Below are 25802 nucleotides of genomic sequence, written 5' to 3'. Positions count from 1 at the left end.
TCTCTCTCTCTCTCTCTCTCTCTCTCTCTCTCTCTCTCCCCTCCCTCCTTCCCTCCCTCCCTCCCTCCCTCTCTCCCGCTCCTTCCTGGTTCTAACTGGGGAGTTTCTTTCCTCTACCACATACTTCTCCCATGATGTTCTGCCTCACCTCAGGCCCTGAGGAATGGAGTCAGCTATCTATGGACTAAGACCTCTGAAACTGTGAGGCCCCAAAGAAACTTTTCCTCTATAAAATTGTTCTTATCAGGTCTTTTGGTCAGAGCATCAAAAAAGCTCACTAAAACAACTTCCTACAGCTGTATATATCTCCCCCAGAGTATGCTTTTCTAAATTTGAAATAGGGCACGGTAGGTTCTCCATCAGACCCCCGACTACGGAATTACCAGGTCTCCCTAGCATTATAGAAAATCTTCCTCCAAACCCCACTGCACCTATACTCTTGCCCATGCTTTGAGTGGACTTATCAGTTCTTGAGTCTGAAAATGAACCTTTAAATTACCTCATACTAAAGGTTGTGATTCCAGCTCTGAAAACCAGCTGACACAGAACAGATGCTTTCACAGTGTTGCCTGGGCTAAACAATAGAAGTGAGATTTGTGTAAAAACTAGACTCTATGAATTTACTGGACAAATATTTCTTGAAGACCCACTATGTATGTGCAAGGCACCATGCCATGAGTTGAAGACAGAATCTTGAGAACTCTATCCAAAGTGAGATGCACAAAAGCTACAAAACCAGTAATCAGCCAAACCCAAGATTGTTGTAGAGAAGGAAAAATACAGAGTTCTGTGGGAGGGCATTGATAGGCACTTCCTAGCTCAGAAAAGTTAAATGTTTTGAAGAAGCTTTCAAGGATGGAGAAGCAGAAATTAACGGGGAAAAGGCAGGGAGAAGTGGAGGGTATCAGGCAGAGGAAATTTCAGAGCAAAAGGTGAAGGATAAAGAAGCTCAGATCAGGAACTAAAAAGCTAAGGCTCTACCTCAAGATGCATCAGAGTGGCCACAGCTAAAGTTGAAGAGACTCCAAATTTTTATCTTAGCTTGAAATGCAATGACAAACGATTTTGTGTTTATATTGGGGGGAGGTGTAATCACATTTGTGAATAAAAAGTATCTGGTTGCAAAGTGGAAGGTGACCGTGGAGGTGGACAAGAAAGTGCACCTAGGAGGTGAGAGCCTACGTGAAAGTTGGTGGTGACTGGGACTAGCATGGCAGCCATGGAAACAGGGAGAAAGTAATAGATTTGAGGGCTTCGGTTGGCTGGATTTGCTCAGTGGTTACTATGGAGGGGAAAGAGGAAGAAAGAGACACGGCTTTCAAACTGGACCCAAAAGAGCACTGGACGAGACACAGCACATAAGACTCCTCTTGGACCAAGAAGGAGTAAGAAGTAGGTTCCATGACTGTCTACCTCTGCCTCAAACAGAGCAGCTCCACTTTACCAATTTGCTAATGAGTCGTCTTCCAAATGAAGAATTCATTTGAAAGAGAGTTAATTCCTAAAATGATTCTGAAAAGATCTCTTTTAATTCTAAAGTCAAAAGCTAAATGCATCTATGCTTCAAAGATGGAGGAACCACGCCAAGGAAGTGATGGCGACCTCTCCTTTATCTTTACAGAGACAGATGGCACCTAAGAGAAGTTATTATAGTGAGATCTCTTAGTTTACTGCAGACTCCTGATCTATTAGCTTTTCCCACTAGCCTGGTGGCAATCCCTTGGCTTCTAAGAAAATTAAACATAGGAAAAATCATTCCTAGAAATGATCCTGCAGGTGAAGTAATGGGTAGTGAGGATGAGGTGGATCAATTTTTTAAAACAACATTTAAAGCTGGGTGTGGTGATGCACACCTGTAATCCCAGCAGCTCGGGAGGCTGAGGTAAGGAGGGTCACAAGTTCAAGGTCAGCCTCAGCAGTGTAGAGAGGCCCTAAGTAACTTAGGAAAACCCCATCTCAAAATTAAAAAATAAATAAATAAAAAGGCCTTGGATGTAGCTCAGTGAGAAAGCACCCTAGGTCCAATCCCCATTTTGTTTTTTAATTATATTTAAGGTGCTGAGGCTTAAATGTATGTGTGTGTGTGTCTGTGTATGTATAAGCTTAAGGATGGTCTCCATATAATATCAAAACAAATTTAGATGATACCTAAAGCTAATGCAAAGGAAAACAGGAGACACAGTCTTTGAAAAGTGGAGAGTGGGGGCCAGAAAACCCAAGGCTGGGCCCAACCTGATCAAGATCCTTAATTCTCACATTGGTGCACAGGTAGGTATACTAGAACAGAGGTTCTTCACCAAAGCCTCAGGCCTCAAATGCAGCAATAAAACTACCTGGGAAGCTTTAAAAAAAAAAAGAGTTCATATCCCTAGTCTCATACTCTCAGATCACTGTGAGCCTGTAATGAGACCAAGAATTTGCTTGTTTTAGCTGTGGTTTGTTTTGCTCTCCTAATCATTTTGATACCCAACTATGTTTTAGACCCCAGAACTAATCCAGGACCCCTCTGGCTCTAATCTTCTCTGATTAAGACATAATTTGGACATAGCCTAATCCCATCTTTGTCAGAGTGACTGCTTCCAGATTCTTAACCAACCTGGCACTTTTAATTATTTTAATGTTGTTCTTTATTGGTATTTTTATAACAAATATAAACATTCTTGCATTAATTCTAACAATTAGAAGATATACAGTAAAACATTTAACTCTCTGCTCAAATCCACTCAAATCCCCAGAGAAACCCACACTTAATTTTGGTGCATATATTTCCAGACCCTTTTCTGAGTATCTACCCCTAATACATATGGACATATTTTAAGTTCGCTATTGCTGTTGCTTTAGGTTTTACTTTGTTTTGTTTTGTTTTTTTATCTAAAAGGGTCGGGCTATATGTACTGTGTGGTGATTTGTCTTTATTCAACTTCTAATACTGCATGAAATCTGCACATCCGAATGGTAGACTACTTCATTCTCTCTAAGGCCAGACTTCTTCATCTGTAATGAGTATGCCCTTCCACCTGAGCCCACAGAGATCACCTTCTTGTCAACGCATACATTTTTCCTATCTTCTCTAAGTCCCTCTAACTCACCCAGTTTCTTTTTTTTCCTCTCCCATTCCAACCGCAGATGCAACCATATTGCTCAATCGATTGAGAATTGCTTTCTTCCAGATCAAAAGAAGTTTCAATACAACCCATAACTTGAAACCTCTCCCTCCATTCTCTTTCCTGTTAGTAAGAATCTACCATATATGCATTTCCAGACCATGTGTGGACTAAATCTGGGGTAAAAAGAATATCTGGGCAAAGATTTAGAAAAGATTTATATTTTTTTCCAACCTCTGTCTTAAAATCAGCAGGATGTTGGTTTACTTACTTATTAGCAGGTTTGCACTAGGCTGCATTCAACTCTAACCTTCTATGTTGTGATTATTTATGTCAAGTTCCACCCTCTTTGTGAAGCCTTTAGACACCCAAATTCCACACACTCCTAAACACCCAGATTCCAAGGAGATGAGCAAACTCTTCATCACATTTCCTGTTTCTGTTCATCATATTGGTGCCTAATTACATATTGTCTTGTAATGGTCACTGATGGCCCCATAAGTGTATGTACTTATCTTCCCATAATGATTATAAGCAGCTCAAGGCCAGGGACAACCATGTCAACTGCATTTCCTTGCTTGCTCAACCACTTCCATAATGAAGATGGCGGAAATAATAAGCAAAGCATCCTCTGAGCCAGGGGCCAGCAAACTAATTCCAACAAGCCAATTATTCTAATAAACAAGTTTAATGGAATCCGGATACTCATCTAGGTATCGCCTATGGCTACTTTCACGCTATGTGGGAGAGCTGGGTAGTTGCAACAGAGACCATAATGGCCCACAAACTCAAAAGATTTAGCGTCTGGCCCTTTATAGCAAAAGTCTCCCAATACCTGCACTGTGCAGTCAAAATAAAAGTCAAAAATACAGAGATGAAAAGTTCACAGGAACCCTCAGACCTCCTCTGAGAGCCTAACAGTGAATGCTGGGGTTATGCTCTTCCTTTCTGTACCACCCGCTCCAACTCCCACACCAAATCGGATCCTCATACCCAGCTTAAAATTCTCAGTGGCTTCCCACATGACTTCGGATGGAATGCAAAATCATTAACAGAGTCAAGACCCCTCTGGAATGCTATCCCTGCCTGCCCCTCCCCAGTGGAAAAGTTTCACAACCTCCCCCACCCCCTTTTTTTCTCTTTAAGACTATTAGAATTTTCTACATTCACATTTATGGGTTTAGTTTGTCTTCCCCTGTGGACCACAGGATGCATGAGGACAAGGATGAGGCTAATTTTTTTTACACATGGGTCCTATCCAAGCCCCAGAAGACCTGATTCATGGTGTACTTGACCAGCGTTTGTTGTCTAAATGAATAAATTTGAAGACCTTGAATAACTAGAAACAGCAGATGAAAAGGTGAGGGATGGTTGCCAAAGATAAGCAAGTGTATAAAAACAAGTGTGAGAAACCCCCAAAGTCTCTGCAGTGTAGTCACATAACATGAGAGAGTAGCCTAGAACCCGTCAGTGTGAAGACAAATTCACTTCACCTCCAAAGACACCAAGGGCATCACTTTTAACAGAACCACTGCTGGCTTACAAGAATTACCCTCTACATGGTATTTAAGATGAAAAGCTAACATACTGAAGAGTTAAAACATTTCCCTCTCATTTTTTAAAAGAAGATTATACTAACTTGATGCTTAGAATTATAAGCAGCGTAATGAAATTATTCTCCAAAGTTAGCTAAGCTCCTTCCTAGTTGAAACTTCAGAACACTTATTTCAAAAACAATAATGGAGGAAGGAGGCAAATATCATATACTATCCCAAACCATACATGATGTAGGAATACAATAAATATTGCATAATTAGAAGGTAAAAAGCAGAACAAAACAAATCCCAAAACAGGGAAGAAGTCTCTGTAAATAAGCAAGTGTAAAGGCTTCCAGAATCTCATTGCTTACCCTGGTGACCCAAACCACACCTGTGCTCTTTCACTTACACTCCAGGGCACAGGGATGGGCCTGACTGAAGACAAGAAGCACCCGGATGCACGGACACACGCCAGAATGTTGATGCCTACTCACTCTTTAACAATACTTATTCTGTGATCTCATCTTTCAAACAAACAAAACTTCCTTGAAGCTTATGATTACTACATATGTATATGGTTCTTCCCCCTATCAAATACTAATAATATTTTAATGGGAAATGAGCAAACTCGAGACAGTGATAAACTTTCACTATTCATAACAGATGAGCAAGGAGATTGCCTGGGAGATTGCTGTAGAATATTTTTCAATGCTGCATAAAGCTAGTATTTTTAAGAGGAAAGTCAGTTACTGTGGAGATTATAAGGCAACCAAGTTATTCCTGTGATGGTGGCTATAAAACATACTAACAGATGACCAAAAGGCAAAGGCCAAGTTTGAGGTTGTTGCTCAGGGGTAGAACACTTGCTGGAATGTGTGAGGCACTGGGCTCGATCCTCAGTGCTACATAAAAATAAATAAATAAAATTTTAAAATATGGCATCCATCTACAACTAAAAAAAAAATTATTAAAAAAAAAAGGCAGGGCTGGGGATGTGGCTCAGGCGGTAGCGCACTCGCCTGGCATGCGTGCAGCCCGGGTTAGATCCTCAGCACCACATACAAACAAAGATGTTGTGTCCGCCAAAAACTAAAAAACTAAATATTAAAAAATTCTCTCTCTCTCTCTTTCTCTGTCTCTCTCTCTCTCTTTAAAAAAAAAAAAAAAAAAAAAGGCAAAGGCCAGGCAGAGCCGGATACTCTCAAAATTTCTGGCAGCTTTACCTTAAACATCATATTAAATCAGTACTATCAAGACACAGTCTACTTGGAATTCTCCATATTTGAAGGGAGAAAAAGAATATATGGTAAGGAATGCTTTGAGGACAAAGCTTTCACAAATCACAGGCAGAACAGTCCCCAGTTATGTTATATAAACTTGGTCAGCTCTCAGATTTCCTACTATCCTCTCGGGTTAAAAAAAAAAAGGCTTTGGTTGCCAGGGCAAAAGCAAGGACTGCTTTTAAAGCTGGTGAATATAGAGAATGCCATGGTTAGAATGTGCTGACTATAGGACCAGAGGGAGGTAAGCTCAGGGGACACTGGGAAAGGAAAAACACAGGCAAGACTAAATCCCATGCTGCTTTCCCAGAATCTGCAATGCAGAAGAGCATGTATACCCTGTGCTCAGTCACTGGACCACACCCCCTCGTCTCCCTCCATTATCATAGCTATATCTAAGACCTCTACCACATAGAGATGCCAAGAGCAGGCTGCCCACTTCCTTAGTCACTGAGTGGTGAGCGAGTTGACATCACATACAGGACAGTCAGCATGGACAAGGAGATGCTACTCCATACTCACCGAGAATTTATAGAAAAGCATATAAACCCAGGCAAAACCAACTTTTCCAGTCAGCGTGGCAACTCCAGCATGAATGTATAAGAAAAAAACTATTTTAGCCTAGAGTGCACCTGGAGTCCAGCTCTACTAGGAACTGGTTGAATGTGATACTGGGATATAAAAACATATATTTGGTCTCTGTCCCTGGTTGCTGGCACACAGCTCCTAAACCCTTGAAATATTTAAAGTGATAAGAGTGTTTTTGCGTGCTAATGAGATGATTGGTGGCTGGACACCACTAGACAGCTTCAGGATGGGGTGTAGCCACCAAAAAACTGAGGCATAATTATAGAGTTGGTACTTTCAGCTCTACCCTCCCACCCACCCCCCACCTCTGTGGAGGAGCAAGGGGCTAAAAGTTGAGTTGAACAGCAGTGGCTAATGATGTCATCAATCACACCTACATACTGAAGCCTCCATAAAACACCAAAAGAACAGGGTTCAGAGAGCTTCCAGATAGCTGAATACATGCCTGGAGGGTGGCACACCCAGGGCACTGGGCTCCCCGGCCCTTCCTACATGCCTTGCCCAATGTAGCTCTTCTCTCTGACTGTTCATCTGTATCATCTGTAATATCCTTTATCAATAAGCCAGTAAATATAAGTGTTTTGCTGAACTTTGTGAGCCCATCCTGGCAATTAATTGAACCCAAAGAGGGGGTCATAGGAATCCTGATTTATAACTAACTGATCCATCAGAGGCACAGATCATAACCTGGGACTTTCTGATGGCATCTGAGTTTGGGGCCAGTCATGTGGGACTGAGCCCTCAACCCATGGGATTTGATGCTGTCTCCAGGTAGAGGGTATCAGAATTAACACTACCAAGTGACACCATCTCCAGCTGGTGTGACTGGAGAATATGGTGTCTGGTGGGAGAGCAGGAAAAACACTCTAGCCTTTTTTCTATCCTTAATAATGAGTAACCCTGGCAAATGGCTCGACTTCTGTGTCTCCCTTCTTTGATAGTAAAATGGAAGTAAGAATGATATTTCCTCTTCAAAGACTGTTTTGAGAATCAAAATCATATATGTTGGTCATTTTAACTATCAATCTCACCAATTTATTATCTTACTATATTTGAGCTTCCCTTAGAATTCGATAATATTTTAACACGTCCCAATTAAGATAACAAATGTTTGATTCCTCAGAAGTGTATCAAAAACTCCAGATTTTAAAAAGCTGCAATCCTGAAACACACCCTCCTGAATTATGGAGCATACAACAGAACAAAAAATACAGGATTCATGGCAACAATTTAAAAAGAGAAACAAGGGACAATTTTCAAAACAGATTTAAAATTAAATAGTGGTAAATAGCAAATGAGAAAGCACAAGAGAGGAGAAGAATTTACTATTAATAAGTACACTTTAGAAAACTAGAGTAGCAATTAAAGAGGCATTTCCCAGGGTGAGTTTCCCTGATCCAGTCCTCTAAGATGTTAATGATTTTATGGTTTACAAAAAAATAGTGAGCAAACTCTAGCACTCACCTGCTTTTGTACAAACTACAAGTTAAGAATGGTTTTTACATTCTGAAAAATTGCGGGGGTGGGGGACAAAAGAAAAAGAATATTCAGCGATGTACAAAATGACATGAAATTCAAATTTCAGTGTCCACAAATATTTATTGGAACGCTGCCGTGCCCATTCTTCGAGGTATTGCACACGGTTTCTTCTTCCACATAAAGGCAGAATTAATCGGTAATTACTAAGAGAACATATGCCCCCCCTCCAAATAAAAAATACATATGATCTAGCACTTTACAGATAATTTACCCATACCTGGTCTGAAGTTGAAGCAATGTTTCTTTTACAACCTTCTCTTGGAAAAACACAATTAATCTCAACCTATTACTGGCTCCAGCAGGCTCTGCAGAAGAGCTGACTGAAATGGGGAATTAGAGGAGCCCAGCCCTTCTCAAATGTATTTGCCCATACAATCTTTTACGCAAAGAACTTGCATGAACAACCTGTAGAACACAGTGAGCTAATTCTTCATCACAAATAGGACACCAAGGTCCAGAAAAGTTAACAAAACCAACCTTTAGGAGATAAAATTATAGAACCTTCAACAGATAAATAAACAAAGAAAATGTGGTATGTATACACAATGCAATATTACTCAGCCTTAAAGAAAAATGAAATTATGTCATTTGCAGGTAAATGAATGGAGCTGGAGAACATCATGCTAAGCAAAATAAGCCAATCCCCAAAAACCAAAGGACGAATGTTTTCTCTGATATGCAGATTACAATTAACAATAAGGGGGAGGGGCCTAGGGAATGAAAGGAGGGGAGGGATATGGGGATAGGAAGGAGAATAGAATGAATTGGACATTATTACCCTATGTGCATATATGATTACATGACCTGTGTAATTCTACATCATGTACAACCAGAAGAATAAGAAGTTATACTCTATTTATGTATGATGTGACAAAATGCATTCTACTGTCATGTATAACTAATTAGAACAAATTTTTTTAAATAAAAAAGTTAAAATTGTAAAATTCAGCTGAGCTTGGTGATGGATGCCTGTAAATCCAGCCACTCAGGAGGCTGAGACAGGAGGATCATGAGTTCAAATTCAGACTCAGCAATTTAGTGAGGCCCTGTCTCTAAATAAAATACAAAAAAGGGCTGGGGATATGGCTCAGTGGTTAAGTATCCCTGGGTTCAATCCTTGGTACCAATATATATATAAAATTCAAAGTTATCAAATAGTTTATCTCATCTGTTAAGCGATCAGTTTTGACTAATAAAACAAAATGAACTCCAACAACAACAAAAATATTCTTAGACACACAAAAGAAACTAGATTTAACAGTATAAACTTAAATGTTCATATTACTAATTATAATAATATCAAAAGTTCAGGGGCTGGGGTTGTGGCTCAACGGTAGAGCACTCGCCTAGCATGTGGGTTCCATCCTCAGCAGCACATATAAATAAAGGTATTGTGTGCAACTACAACTAAAAAATAAATAAATATTTTAAAAAATAATAATATCAAAAGTTCAATGTAAAAATACATTCCATACACAGCTAATAAAACTTATAATCAAAAAGATATAAAGAATTAATATAAATGAGACTAACACAACTATAATCGATAGTTGAAACAAAGAACTACATGAGTAATTACCAAGGTAATCATAATACGGATAAATTTGTGACATCCATGAACTAGCAACTACCAAAAGGCAATCTGCACAACCAAATACCTTGTATTTCGTGTGTTAAAGGCACATAAATAAATTAAAACTCCACTGCTGGCAGGTCGTGGGGTAGAAAACACATTTATGGGTGGCTGGTGGCACTCTGAATTAATTGTCATCCTGAAGACAATCTGGCAATATGCAGTGAAAGCCATAAAACTGCTCATTCGTCTCCTCTGACCCAGCAAGAGTCCACTTTGAGGAATACACCGTGAGGAAACAACTCAAAAGGAAAAAGAGTAATTGTCAAGAGACAACTTCATTAGTGCTGCTTGGTGGAAGAACAGCAGCAATGCACACACCTAACAGCAGGAAGGCCCAACATACCAACCAGGCTGGTGAGGCTCTTTAAAAATGGTGAACGTGAAGGCCTGAGCTGTGAATCACATGCACCTAAAACTTCATACACATAAACATCCATGGGGTTCCCAATCCCATCCACTCCTCTTCCAGCCTGCCCTTCCCACCAGAGACACTCAACATAGGAACCTGGGAGTAGACCTTGATAATCCCTTTATCTTAAATCCACCTGGTCCCTCCTACCTCACCATAGGTAAACTCTCTGACATCTTCAGAGGTCTTGTATGATCTGGAACCCTCCTGCCTCTTCCACTTGAATCCAAGGCCCCATTCACTGAGCACACTAATCACAATGACTTTCCTTCCCTTCCCTGACCATGTGGGCTCCTTCCTGTGTTTGGACTGTTCTACATGTTGTTCCCTCCCGCTGGCATGCTCTTCCTCCTGCTCTATGAATGGCTGCTTCTCATTAAACATCACCCCTTCTATGAACTCCAAGAGGAGAAGACTGTGGATAAGTTTTCACAATCATATACCCAGATTCTAGTCATGCCTGACCATTAACAGATGTTCCATAAATTTTATTAAATAAATGAAAAATACAAATGTATCTCTGTAAGAGAACAACAACAACAAAAAGCTACATACAGAAAAGCAGAACACAAGCAAATACATACACACTGGTTTTAACCATACGTAAATGTTGTCAAGGACGAGAACTGAATTGGTAGGACACAAAGACAATTTGTATCCTCTAGGTTCTTTGAGTTTACCAACTTAAGTTAAATGTTCTAAAATGTTCTTTCTTAATAACTCAAGTATTCTTGAGTTGAAGCTCAAAGTATTGAGGGTTAGCCCAAGCTCCAACTACCCCTAAGTTGTCTAGAATGAGCAAAGAGTTAATGTAAAGCAAGATCTTTCTGGAAATCATCCAACAATCATTTATTGCTTAACTACTATGTGTTAGGACATTGAGCCAGAAACACAAAGATGATTAGCACATTGTCCATGTTCTTAGAAACTGGTGGAAGAACAACATTGGCCCCTGAACATGAGGAAAGAAAGACACACAAACTTTGTCCATTCTATAATTTTTCCTGAACCAGTATTATGATTTGGATCTGGAAAGTTTCTCAAAGGCTCATGTGTTACAGGCGTGGTCCCCAATGCAGCAATATTCAGAAGTGGAGCTTTTGGGAAATGATTAGATCAGAGGGGTTCTAATCAATGGATTAATACATTGATGGGTTCACAACTGATACCATTATTTGGAGGAGGTAAAACTTTTAGGAGTGGAACCTAGTTAGAGGAATTAGGTCACTGGGAGCGTGCCCTGGAAAGGTATCTCCTCATCCTGTCCTCTCTTTCTCTCTGCTTCCTGTCCACTATGTGCTAAGCAACCTTGCTCCACAACACCCTCCTTATCATGATGTCCTGCCTCACTTCAGGCCCATAGAATGGGGCCAAATTACTATGGACCAGAAGTTCTGAAACTGTGAGCCAAAATAAGTCTTTCCTTCTTTAAACTTTCTCAGGCATTTTGTCACAGTGACAGAAAACTAATACACATACACACACACACAAAAAAAAAAAAAAAAACCACAGGTACACAAGATTTAAATCCAAGAGGAAAGACTATGGACTTCTAGACATAAAAAAGGAGCTTGAGTTGGATGATAACCAATAAAATTATTCTGGGAACCTGTTACCATTTGCCTCCCCAACCCTCCTACCTCTCCTACTTTTCATTAAGTACAGCTGGCCATATCTAGAAGAAATTAGATAATGTTCTTGTCACAAAGGTTCTTCAGGAGACCAGAATTCCAACTCCTTTTCCAGGACCAGCAATTAAACAACTTCCTCTCACCTTTTGCCTTTCCCTGATGGACTCAATCCCTACAATCTATAAAAGAGATATATTTGAAAGAGGATGCTACCAGTAAGTGTGATCAACTGCACACACCCAACATTGGTGGATCCATTCAAATCCCAGAGTTAAACCAGTTTCTAAGAGACCTAAAATAAAGTGAACAAAGGAAATATTAATAACAGATGGTACAAGCCAATGCACTTACCCTATACAAATAATTAAGCTGACAGCAATAAAAAAAAAATCTCCTAAAAGGCCCTCAAGTACATAGGAAAAGTGAGTTGAAATTACATTGCTAAGCAGAACCCATGTCACGCTGTTACTCACTAAGCAAATATTTTTCAAAGTGACCCAAGTTGCAGGAAAGCAAAGCATTCATTCCCTATTTATAACATTTCAATTTGCAGGAGTAGCTTTCCATCTTAACCATGGCACCACTGCCCGTCAGAGTCACACCATAGGAAAATGCTTGCCAGTGGTTCCACACCCTCCCCTTTCAATCCACACACAGGTTACTCTTACTACTAGTTTTGGCTAAACTTCCAAGCACCATCATGGAGCAGAGCTGCTCATGAGAGCATGCTCAACTTTCTGGTAAAATCATTCCTGTGAGGGAAATGAACAGAAAACAAAATTCTGGTGAATTCAAGTGGCCTGGCCCCTACCTGCAACTTGGCAGAAAGAGCAGTGTGTTATGAAGCCACACTGACCTAGATTTAAATCCTCTCTCCAGCACTTGCCAATAGCGGGGACAAGAACCCTGTTAAACCTCACTCCCTTATCTGTAAAATGGGGTTAATGCTACTACCTTGAGGACTTGTGTAATTTACTGAGATGGTTTGTAGAAGGTACTCAACAGCAATGATAAGCACTCAGTAAATGAAGACTAGTGCCATCAATATCAACGATTAACATTAATAGGCATTTTCTTGTCCCTTTCCTCAGAAGCCTTATTGAATTCAACTGCTTTTATTTGATTCCAGGACTCATGGACCTGCTCCCCACCTCTCTTCGAAATCCATTAAGCTCATGTTCCTTTTCCCAGAACAGACAGATGTACAAATGGTGCCAAACAACAGAGCCACCAAGAAGTTCTGGCAGCGAGGGAGAAAATGGAAAATTATATAAATATTAGATAACAAAGACTTGCTGTGACTTAGCTTAATAAACCTTTCCTTTTGTTTTTATTTCTTTGTTATTGTTTGTTTAGAAGAATCTTAGGTATAATTTTCTAATATTCTAAAGAGAAGATGAAACTACCTAGTGCAGCACCCTGATGACCCACCCACATCCTGCCCAGCCCACACCTGCCTGAGACTCCTCTGTATACAGTATTCCCATCACTGCAAATATCTGTCCTCTCCAAAGCCAGGACACTGATAAGAAAACCTTACTGGTGACCTTTAGTGACCCTTAAGAATAGTCAGGTCACTACTGCTTTGGATCAAATATCAGTGATATGTGGATCTAAACATCAGTGAGCTGTAGGTCCTGCCTATGCTCATTGACACTTACTGGGTTCCTCTCAGGTTGTACCTTCTGCCTGAGTTCTGTTCATCTCAGCTTCAGGCTAGAAATAGAAGGTGGTAGGAAAGCCAGGTGGCAGCAGACAAGCCAATTTAAGATTCCTGTTGATTTTTTGGTATTTGACAAATTTAAACACTGGAGAAAGGCCAGGATTCATTTATGATCACACCCTTTATTCCTAAAGAACCAAAGCTTGCCAACTGCTACTGCATCAGGCACAAAGTTCAGCTTCCTGCTGACACTAAAGGGGAATTCGATTTGGGGAACCAAGCTGAGTCCTGTTATGGCTTTGCTTTGGTTGTCATTCTGTCAACTAGACAGATCTACATCTAATGGTCCAGACTAAGTCTGCCCAAATGATCTTTAGACATGTGACCAAAGCTCAGAGATAATCTTGGCTCCTCTTTTCACAGAAGAGAAGCACCTGAGGTTGCCAAGAAGTTGCTGGTGACCTGGCATCACCGCAATTTGCCAGGCCTGTTTGGGGGAAGAAGGCCAGAAGAGAATTAGCGCTTACTGGAAAATAGGCATAGCTGTTTATGCAAGGAAAAGTCACTCGATTCATACTGGTCCCTGAATAGTCTGATGATGCATTTGACCATTTCCCGTCACAAAAGAAAAAAAAAATTAATAAACTTTACTTAAGCCAATTATTGCTTACATGTTTTATAAAGCTCCCGCTGAGCAAGCACAAAATTAATGGAGCTTCCAAAGAGACTTTACCTCTCATCTTGGAGGATGGAGTCAAGTGCAAGGTTAAAGTGTGAGGAATCCACATTGTGACTTATAAAACAGATGCACATTGACTACTCACCAGGGCCAGCAGAGAAGCTCACAATTCCTTGCTCCTACCCAACAAAGACACACCTGGAGAAAGTCACTCTCTACAGATTATCCCAGAAAATATGGCATTCACTGTGCTTCCCATACCCAGCTTGACAAACTTTGACCAAATTTAGCTATGCTAAAATATGTGATGTCAGCAGTTGGTGGAACTCTGCCTTTTTGGTTTTAGTTTTGTGGGGGTTTTTTCCCTCTTTAATTAAGGTAATATACATCTCATTATGAGATTTTTGTTGTTGTTGTTTTGTTGTTTTTTTGCTGAGGGGTGGGGAGCCAGGGATTGAACCCAGGGGTACTTAACCACTGAGCCAGAAGCCCAGCCCTTTTTTATATTTTTATTTTGAGACAGGTTCTTGCTAAATTGCTTACAGCCTCACTAAATTGCTGGTGATAGCTTTGAATTTGCAATCCTCCTGCCTCAGCCTCCTGAGCCACTGAAGGCATGTACCACCACACCCGGCTTTTTGTCTTCTTTATGAATTTGTTTGTTCATGTAGTTTATATACACTAGAGGATGGTTTGCTTATTTTGGACTAGACTGAGGCAGATTCAAACATATGCCTTTGGGAAGTTCAGATGAGAATGCTTGAACCCATTCTATACATTTTGGCTACAGGCATGACTCATGGGAAAGCCAGAATCCTTCATTCCAATACAAGTTCTGGGATGCCCATTCCTCCCAATTCCTGACTTCCCATAAGTCACTTTCCCTACTGGGGCTGACTGTGTTAACCTCAAATTGGAAATGCTGTCTTTTAGCTTTTCAGACTAATAGCCAAAGTTACTTCATGTAACTTCAAATTTTAACATCAATCATATTTTGTGTATTACCCTGAGCCTAAGACATTATCCACCAGTTCCAGATAAGCAAGTGAGAACCAACAGTAGTACTGAGGACCACAGATGTTTTGCAGATCATACAAGTTGTACCTTTGTGGCAAGACACAAATATCAGTTCATTTCTAGATTTCCACTTCCGAGGTGGGTGTCTCATTCAGAAAGGGTGTTCAATGTAGGCTTGCTTGTTAACATGGGGTCTCACTAAGCAAATAGTGGGACCCTTTCTTATAGAAAAAAAAAAAAAACTCATGATGTCAGGTGTGGTACGTAGTTTACATCTGTAAACCCAGACACTCAGGAGGCTGGGGCAGAAGGATTACAAGTTCAAAGCCAGACCTGGCATTTGAACGAGACCCTCAGCAACTTAGCAAAATCCTTTCTCAAAATTTAGAAAATAGAGTAAAAGACTTAGTATGTAGCTCAGGGGCAAAGTGCCTCTGGGTTTAATACCCAGTACAAAAAGAAAAGAGGGGGGAAAAAAAGGAAGTGTCATAAAAATAATGACAATAACAAAGACTGTCACACCAAAAGGGAGCTATTTGACCATTAAAAACTATAATCAATGTTTAATCAAACCACCCCACATCCTCCAGTAGTTGGTGTGGGGTGGTACCTCACAATGTTTCCCTTGGGTGCCTGTATCTATCATTTTGATTCATCCAAGATTCCCAAAGAATAAATAAATTCCACAGGACAACGTAATGAGATCATTATTTCACACATTAAGTTTGTCCTGGGATGGAGTTGTGGCTCATTGATAGAGTGCTTGCCTAGCATGTGTAAGACACTGGGTTCAAGTCTCAGCACCACATATAAATAAATAAATAAAAGTTCATCAACAACTAAAAAATATTTTTTAATTTAAAAAAAAAAATCTTGTCCTGAGGAGTGGGGCATGTAAAGTGGGGATGGAAAGGATAAAAGATTTCTTCCTCACCCTGGTTGAGTGCTATAATACAGTCCCTGATGATCCCTAAAGAAGAAAACTCAATAATCATCCCCCAGGATGACAGGGTCAAACTCCCACCATTCCATAAGTTTAAGCAAAGTCTTTTTATTATAGTTAGCACCAGAACAAGGAATCATGTGTGGGTTATCACTTTGGGATTGCCTCTAAATCCCATTATAAATTTCACTGATATTCTCTGGTCTTACCAATCCAGTGTACGAATTCGGGTAAGCAGAGTTTATTGATTAAAGCAAAGGAGCTGGACCCTTTCTTGGTTAGTTAAGACCCTACTCTTTGACTACATTGAGACCTTGCTTTAAGCACCTATCTCATGCTAAAAGGTCAAATAAATGAATATTGCATAACACATTACAATTCAGTGAATGAGTGGACTCTTTGAGGACTATTATACTCAGATGTATCAGAAGCACTCGGCAAACATGTGGTGGGTTACAGTAGTGGGTCTAAGGCCTTAAAGAGGGAAATCCATTAACAGATCTAACTACCAGTATTAGGGTAGATGTTTCCATGGACGTCCTGCGTTTCTATGTCCAGACTATCAATCCAGATTCAGTGCCCCAAGAACTTCCTTTCCTGCTAAACACACTTGTTTCAAGGATACAAACCTGGGTTGTGCCATTATAATAAATGGGCAGAAAAGAGTCTCTGTAGGGAGACTGGGACTTGCCTCATTATAAATGCTAACAGCAACAAACTTTTCTTTAGTTTCTCCCTTCCCCTTAAAATACACACACACAAGGAACCAGAGTGTCTGTAGGATGAATTCCCAGGCCATAGCAACAGCAGTGCCCTGGGATCTAAGCAGGTTTTGGCTGGCCAGTCAGCAAGCTCTTTGGGGGAAGGAGACAGCAAGCCTGTTTTTCCCTTACACAATATTGCCATGAAAATAGCCTCTTTTTGTTTTTGTTTTTGTTAGGTTTTTAGCTAACAACCTCCATCCTCTATGCAGGGATGAAAGAATGGAAAACTTATGTTGGCTTAAAGGTCTGATTTCATCCAGTTCGTCCATTTAATTCACTCCTTCACCCGATATTGGAAACAAGGGGCAGGGACTTTCAGGGAAGTTGTAAGTTTGGGGTCAAGAATCTTTTCAGGCTTTAGTCAGACAAGTGATGGAGGACTATGCAGAGGGCACACCCCAGGTGTGGATGCAGTTTGTGTGCTGAAGGAGCCTGCATCACCCTGCAGGGTCACCTGCCTAACCACAGGTAAACAAAAAATGGTAAAGACTGGAGGAAATAAATCTTCCTTTATGTAGATCTCTTTTCCCCTCCCCCCCCTCCACCAACCTGGTGCCAGCATGCTGGCTGGCTTTGCGCGGGTATGCTTTGAAGGCGCCTGAGAGTGAAGGTTTTTGTTTTATTTTTTTGTTTGTTTTATTCAGAAACAGACCCACCCGAGCCAAGTGGGAGGAGAGAAGAAAGATGGTAGAGGGATGGAGAAAGGGGCGGCTTGTGCCCTGCTACGGAATGCACCCAGCGGAAGCACCCTGAGGTCTCCAGAATCCGACGCGCACCGGTACCACTCTCCCACTGCGGTAGCATCCCGACATGACACTGCAGCTGCAACAAAGCGGCTAGTCGTGGGTGCCCTATACTGCAGCTCCGGCCCCACACCATGCGAGAAGGAGCAGCAGCGGATGGGTTGCGGGGACGTCGGAGTGAGAGTAGATGTAGAGGGTGAGAGGTAGGCCAAGTAGGGGAAAAAAGCCCTGAAATGCGCAGGAAGCCGGGCGGCCACCTCTAGCGCCTCCTCCAGCGCAACCAGACAGCAAGGAAAACAATTCGCCTTCATTCCCAAACCCTAGCTGAGCCCAGAGCCCAAATGACCTACTAGGAGCCCTCAGCTATGTTGGTTTCCCTTGCAACCCTTCCACCCCAGCTAGTTCGACCCAGCATCTCCTGCATTAGCAGCCGGGGGACCCGCCCCGTTCCCAGAGAGCGGCTCCTTGTGCTCCGCGCAGCCGCCACCCACGGTACCCCCGAGCGCTCACCAGGAGAAGGGAGCCCACGATCATCGTGGCTCCAATTCCGCCGGCGATGCGGCTGCAAGAGGCGAGGGCGGTGCTGCTGCTCGCGGAGGTCCCCATGGCTGAGCCGGGGGCTCGTGGCCCCACGGCAGCTGGAATCGGCGGCTGCTACTGTCCAGCGCCGCATCCACCGCCGCCTCCCGGGCCGGGAGCCCATCTACCTCCAACACCCCATGTGCACTGCGGCAGCCAGGCAGCCGGGCAGGGGAGGGAGGTGGCAAGGGAGCTCTGGAGGCGCTCAGCACCTGCCGAGCGGCGCGGCCGCCCGGGCTGGGAGAAACAGCCGCGGCTGCAGCCTGCGCCTCCCGGCGCTCTCCTCAGACAGCGGCTGCGGAGAACCAGGGAGGAGGGCTGGCCCAGAGAGAGCAAAGGGACAACTTCCCATAGCGAAGCCTCCAGCCACTACCAAACACCCTCCTCCGCTGCCCAAACCCGCCGGCAAGGGACTGAGTCGGGTGGCGGTTGAGCACGGGGACACACGTGGTGGCGCCGAAGGGGCGGGGAACCGGCCCTTTGTGATGTCACCGGGGAGGAGGTAGGGCTCTTTGTGCGGTCGGAAAGGGAAAGGCGTTCCAGGTACAGCGAGGAAGGAGATGGCGCCCCTTGGCGTTCGCTGAAGAAATCGCATTTGCTTGTGGAGCCAGGGGACGCCCTGCGAAGTCATGCACACCTCTGATCTAACTTCTTTTTTTCTAAGATAATTCTAAGTAAACTATTTCTCCAGCCGAGAGCTTTCTATTGTTTTTGACACAATGATTTAAAACAGCCAACGACCATACAGTACTTAGATCCACTGCAAGACAAAGAGACTGGTGTGTTGGTTCTCAAACTGCTGTGCTTTGGGACCTGGTGGAGTTTAAAATATTTATGGGTTGATTCCTGGATAATCAATATCTCCAGAGATTCTGACTTAATTGGAACAAGATGTGGCCTGGCCTGGGCATTGAGATTTTTTTTTTAAGTTCCCCCAAGTGATTTTAATATCAGGTAATATTTGGGCTAAGGAATGCCATTAAGGAAATCCAAACCAAGAATTCCAGACCCTGAGTGATTAGTACTGGGTCTGGGATGGTCTTCCACAGCATCAAACTCATTGAAATTTGTGGACAGATGCATTTTCCTAGTTAAAGGATTTACATTTTTCAATCAGATTACCACAGAGATAAGAAACATTCTCCACACCGCCCACCCTCCCAAAAGAATGTGTTAAGTTTTTCAGCTGAGTTCCAAAAACCTTGGTTGGATATGGTTATATAAAAGGAAGGTAGCATTCTGCTTCATTAGTAAAAACAACTAGAGTATTCTCTTGAATGGATGGCATCTTCCACATTCTGAATGTGAGAAAAGACCTTGTTTCACCTGGGGGAACGGTCTCCTGACTGTGGACACCATTTCTAGTATGGGTCAGCCATCATCTGCACACTGACAGCATCCAGGTGGCAAAGAGAACACTAGATTGAAATGACCCATTCTGCCATCTGATCCACACAACTCAGTTGTGAGCTTTATGATACTGGACTCATTCTAGCTTTCCTGGCCCCTCTTCCTTCAAAATAAATATATTTTGATTATCTTCTTTAAGACCCAACTCCCAGTGATCCTGAAGTTAATATACTAAGACAAAGGTCTTCTTATAGGTTAGTGTGTTGTCGTCCCTTGATTCTTCATTCTATGCATACTCTGGAAGAAGCTGAAACCTAATACAAGAATTAATTCCAATCTAGTCTTTAAACATCTGTCACTAAAGAAAAGGATTGTCCATATTGAAAGGGAAAAAAACACATAATATATGAGCTCGGTGAAATTCAAAGAAATTCTGGAAAATATCTCTCTTAGAGAGTAATATTTGGACTTGAAACTCTTGTTTCCAGAAGTTCAAGGAGTAAGAGCAATTTTCTCTGTCTCCATGTGTAACAGTATCAATAATGTCTTCAAAAATTCAAGACTGTTTACCACTATCAAGATTTTTTTAAAAGGTATTCAAAGGGAGTAGGGTTAGGAGCAGTTTTTAGTTAGTCCGTTTAACTTCCCATATCCAAGCTTAAATTTCTCAAGATAATATCAGGTTGAGTTGCCCCATAGAGTTGGGTAAGTCTGAGTTTAGAGTTTGGGTTACCAGATAAGTATGAGGCATCCTTTCTTAATTATTCATCTTCTTAACACCCAAAACATTTTTGTAAATATTTCTTTTTTACTTGTAGATAGACATTATAACTTTATTTTGTTTATTTTTTTAATGTGGTACTGAGGATCGAACCCAGTGTCTCACACATGCTAGGCAAGCACTCTACCAAGGAGCCACAACTCAGCCCAAAACATTTTTACTTCTGTTTGCATCACTTTCAGATTTCATTACTTTCTAATGTGACACTGATCACATCAAGCAGAATTTTAATATGCAATTTGAGAGATAAAAACAGTTACTCAATCCTGTTTACTTCTAATATTTAAATAATCATCCAATTATATAAGTGATAAATCAAATGGAACTGTGTATTGTGGTGCACACCTCTAATGCCAGCAACTTGGGAGGCTGAGACAGAAGGATAGCAATTCAAAGCCAGCCTAGGCAACTTAGGGAGACCCTGTCTCCAAATTTTAAAACTGAGGTGGGGCAGGGATGAAGCTCAGTGGTAGAGGTCCCCTGGATTCCATCCCCCGAAAGTCAATCTTTAATACATTAATAAATTATGGATCATTTGAATCTTGAATAATTTTAATCTAGATGGGGTATAAAGCTTTATTACTCTGAATTTTTTAAAAATATTAATGATTTTCATTTCATTTTGTAAAAATGTTTCAACCATTAGTTACCTCAATATAGTCACATAGACATTTATTTTCTGAGAAAAGATAAAAATTCAATGAAACATAAGGAAGTTTTCTTTCCAAAGAGCAAGGAAAGAGAAGATAGGTGTTGATGAATTATAACTAAGATCAAAAGATTTAAAGCAAGAACTAAGTTGCTTTACTAAGACTTTGAACTTCAAGTTGAAAATAATGAGGAAACTTTGCTGGGCTTTTGGTAAGGGAAGGATATGATCAGATCTGGTTCTAAAAAGTTCATTTTTCTGGATAGGCAGTGTAGATAGGTAAATCGAGTCAGGTTGGATCTAGGAGGCCAAATTTGAGTGAGTCTGGGAAGTTGAAGACTGTCCCGTGAGGATTACTGTTTAACAAGATGTAGAGCCAGCCCAAATAGGCCCCCAACTGAGGAAACCATGATTGGTTCCCAAGTTTCCAGACAAAGGGGGAATGAAAAACCAGCCTCTACCTCAGAGCAAAGCCTGTCCAAGGAAGGGACATGGCCTTTGTCCTTGGAAAAACCCACAGAGCACTCCTAAGCACATTCCCACCCTGCTAAGTTGTTTATCTACAAATAACAGGAGAGATCTGCTGCCCCAGGTGTCCCTGACCCAGTCAGGCTAGGTGGAGATCCATAGCAACCCCCTAGCAGGCACCAATCAGCATGAGACAGGGAAATACCTGGGATGCCAGATGACCCTCCCAGTAGTTTATGGTGGTTGATAACATGTTGGGAAACCATGTAGTTCAGCACATACATCCCTCTTGGCTTAAACCAATCAGTTCAAATGAATACCCCTTTTGTACTGACCAATCACCCCTACCTAACTTGTTCCCGCCAGTGAATGTGCTAATCATGTTTTAGAGTTGTTATTTGATTTTCCCGCGGTGTGTGATGATTTGCTAAGAGATGCTATGATGTATGTGAAGTCCCTGCCTTCTCCAAAGACTATATAAAACTGCTGCAAACCCTGGGCTCGGGGCCTCTCAGCGTCACCAGTTGCTGTGTGTGCACGCGGAGGACCGAGCTAGCTCGCAATAAACACCTCTTTGCTGCTTACATCGAAAAAAAAAAAAAAAAGTTCATTTTTCTTAGCAGGTGAAAAAATAATTTATTGTAGGACTGAGAAATCTTTGCCATAAAATCACTCTATCTCCAAACCTCCATCCTAACATTGAACCTTTCCTACTTCTGCCAATGTTGTACAATTCTTCTAGTTTCTTGGTCTCATACTCAATGCTAATACTTCATTTTCCTTAGTACATCAGTGTACTTTTTCTATCCTTCCATTTTTTTCAGTTTTCTCCAACTTTTTATTTAAAGAATTGAAAATGTATAACTAGACACTGGAGAAAGCATTAGTGTTACCATCTTGCCTTGAACTTTTTCTCTATTCTGAACACTTTTGGAAGTTCTAGTAAAATTTAAATTTTTAGAAATGTAAGTCCGGTATTCTCCCCTTATCCCTATTCTCAGTGGGTGCCTGAAATTATGGATAGCATCCAACTCTTAATATACTATTTTTTCCTATACATATATACCTAAAATACAGCTTAATTTATAATCAGGCATAGAATGAGATTAACAATGATAATTGCTAATAAAACAGAATAATTACAACTTAATAAAAGCTATATGATAATAAAAGCCATATTAAAGTTGTCTCTCTTTCAAAATAACTTATTGTACTGTATACTTCTTTTGCTGGTGATGATGTGAGATGACCCAGTGTCCACCTGATGAGATGAATGACATAGGCATGTGACATAGTGTTAGGCTACTATTGACTTTCTGGAATATACAGTCAGAAAGAGGATCACTGAGAGTTGGAATTGTGATGTTGCAAGTTGACTATAGATAACTGAAACTGCAGAAGGAGAAACTGCAGATTAGGAAGGGAGGACTAATGTACCCACTTTTCAGAATAAAAATAGCATTTGTTCACATTCTAAGGAATGATTGCTATATAGCCAACTTCCTGAGCTGAGTTATGAAGGAATGGCAAAAATTTGACAGGAATAAGTGTGAACACACAAAAGGTGTAAGAGTCATCTGAAGCCAAGCTCAAAGAGAGGAAGAACATGAAACATTTCTAAGCAACAACAAGATCATTTAATTTTAACACACTATAGATATCTACGTGTCCACTGTGTGCTGGGCACCATAGGTTGCTGCAGTTATAATAAAACTCCATCTTGCCTTTGAAGGGCTCTCAGTTTCTTCTCAGGAAAGGGTAACACTGATTAAAATAGTGCAGCTATAATACAGGTATGGGTAGTAACAATTGCCGTTGTCCCCCATAATAAGTACATACATACCTATTTTCATCTGATCATGTGGCTGCCCAGGATAAAAGAATACATTTCCCGCACTCCACTGCTGCTAATTATTACGTGACTAAAGTTCAGTCCACGCAGAACTGTCATGTGAACCAGCTCTGGGAAGCCTCCCCATTGGCTTAGTCCTAGTTATCCATCACCCATCTTATACTATGTGACACTAAGAACTGCTAATTCTAACTCAATCAATTCTAATTTGCTGCTATCTCTATCAGTTGTGCCCCCTGCCCCTCCTGTATTGGGTATATCCCTTCTTCTCTAGTCTAGGCCTCTTGCCTTGATTACACAAACCCCATAATTGGTTTCCCTGCCTCTAATTGTCCCTAGATCTCTCAGTCCTACAGTAAATCATATTTGCTAAGAAAAATGAACTTTTTAGAACCTAGATCTGATCACATCCTTTCCTTACCAAAACCCAGCAAAGATTCCTCATTATTTTCAAATTGAAGTTCAAATTCTTTGTAAAGCCACTCTTTTTTTTTTTTTTTTTTTTAATACAGGGTCTCACTGTTGCAGTGGCTGGCCTCAAACTTGAAATCCTGAGTAGCTGGGATTGCAAGACACTGTGTTTTAATCGTCTTCATTTCTCCATAGTCAAGATTTGAGATTATTTTCCCAGGTCCTTAGTAAACATTTGTTGACTGAAACAAACTTGGAAATTTTGGCAAGCAGTTGAATATGTAACTCATCTGTTGTATCTTTCCATTGTCCACGCCTGAATTCAAATATCCTGTGTTGTGTTACACAGACAATAACAAGTTTAATCTTGTGTATCACTAAAGTGCTGTGTCCAGGACTTGGATTAAACAATTTGTCCATGGCTCTCTTTCCTTAAAAGAACTCATTTAAGAACCCGCTGTTCTTTGGTCTAAGAAGGAATATCAGCCATTCAGCAACAGATTGCAAGATTAAGTGCATGAACACGAGTTTGATCCAGTCTCCATGGTGACGTACTACAAAGACAGCACCCTTGGATAAGATCAAATGGGGATAGAATTGCAAAGTGGGCATTGTTCCAGAAGCTTCCTTCTTTCTTGGATGATAAAGACAGGATGATTTTAAAAATAAGATGGCCAATTCCTTCCAGAAGATATGACACATCTGTCTAACTCCCAAGAACAGTGAAGTAATTAAATTATTTCCCTTCTCTGAGGAAAGAATCTGTAAAAAGAATAGCACTATGGAAAAAAGGAGCTCACCTGCAATCGCGTGTCACCCATGTGCTTAGGAGCCCACTCCTGTAATTTTTTATTTTGTCATAAGCTTTTCCCACTCATAGTCTGAAATCATTTCTTAGTTAATAGGAGAGTTCATGAGGAAAAATAGATCCCATTCATCACCCCTCCCTGTTCTTGATAAAAGAAGATTTAATAGTTTAATCAAAAGTGAGTAGATTTGGGAAGCCACCAGATGTGGGTTCAAATCTCCATTTTACTACATTAATTGGGTAGGTCTGAGCAAGTACCTCAATCTTTATGAGTCTCTTCACTTGTAAGGAAGTTTTTTTTTTGTTTTTTTTTTTTTTTAAAAAAAACTATCTCATAATGGCTATATGAGGAACAAATGAGAAAAAAATTAAAATTATCCTCAAATGGTTTATCCCTTAGTATGTACTCAATAAATCAACTTCCCCTCTGGAATTCCTTTTAGGGAGGATAATCTTTTATAAACTCCTCTTATTGAAGAATAAACATTGCACTGGAAAGTTTTAAATGTCTTCAGATACATTAGAATTTAGAGAAAAACACTTACTCAGATTAGCTACAAGGTGGTACTGGGAAAAGTATAATGATGAGGAATCCTAGTTTCTGAACTTGGCTCTGGCATTAAAGGCTGTGTGACTTTGGACAAGCCCCTGTACGTCTCTGCATCTGTTTGGCATTTTAAGCTTCCTCATTCACAAAACAAAAGAATGGACCAAATTTATCTTTTCTTATCCTTTCTACCATCAAAGAGCTAGCATATTAATTGGCTCATGTGGGATCTTTTCCCCTGATATAAGCAGATAGGCTAAAGCAGGATGGGAGAGAAGATTGACAAAGGCACTGTTTGAGGAGGGGTGTGTCCAAGCAGACATTGGGAACTGTGGGAGGATCATGGAGTTGCTTGTCTGGACTGGGACTTACAGAATCACTGGGTTCTCCACTCTTCTCACTTGTTCTCTCTGACTGATCTTTCATCTACTCGGTCATCAAACAGTTACTGAGGACTTGATTTGGACCAGTATTAAGGTGTGGGGTTGCAGATAGAACATTAGGCAAGGTTTGCCTTCCAGAAGCTTACATCAAAATCAGATACAGTGACACTGCCTGTAATCCCTGTGCCGGGAGAGGCTGACAGGAGTATCAAAAGTTTGAGGCCAGCCTCAGCAATTTAGCAAGGCCCTCAACAACATGGAGAAAAATTGCAAAGTAAAAAATAAAAAGGGCTGGGGATGTGGCTTGGTAGTTAAGCACCCTGGGTTCAATTCCTGGAAAAGAAAGATGAGAGAGAGAGGAAGGAAGGAAGGAAGGAATGAAGGAAGGACGGACGGAAGGCAGGCAGGCTGGCTGGAGGGAGGGAGGAGGGAAAGAAGGA

General features: G+C 41.1%; 1 protein-coding gene across 1 annotated transcript in view; it reads right to left on the bottom strand.

Moving 5' to 3' along the window:
* The window catches only part of Tnfrsf21 (TNF receptor superfamily member 21), a 69261-nt gene extending 50717 nt beyond the window's left edge, over positions 1 to 18544 (bottom strand). Inside the window, exon 1 of the mRNA XM_027938277.2 lies at positions 18045 to 18544. Coding sequence (XP_027794078.2) covers positions 18045 to 18140 — 96 coding nt within the window. The 5' untranslated portion in view covers positions 18141 to 18544. The remainder of the gene's footprint in view (positions 1 to 18044) is intronic.
* Positions 18545 to 25802: the final 7258 nt, after the last annotated feature.

The sequence above is a fragment of the Marmota flaviventris genome, chromosome 6, assembly GCF_047511675.1.
Source record: "Marmota flaviventris isolate mMarFla1 chromosome 6, mMarFla1.hap1, whole genome shotgun sequence".
In the NCBI taxonomy this organism is placed as follows: Eukaryota; Metazoa; Chordata; class Mammalia; order Rodentia; family Sciuridae; genus Marmota; species Marmota flaviventris.
This window is presented reverse-complemented; position numbering and strand designations above follow the sequence as displayed.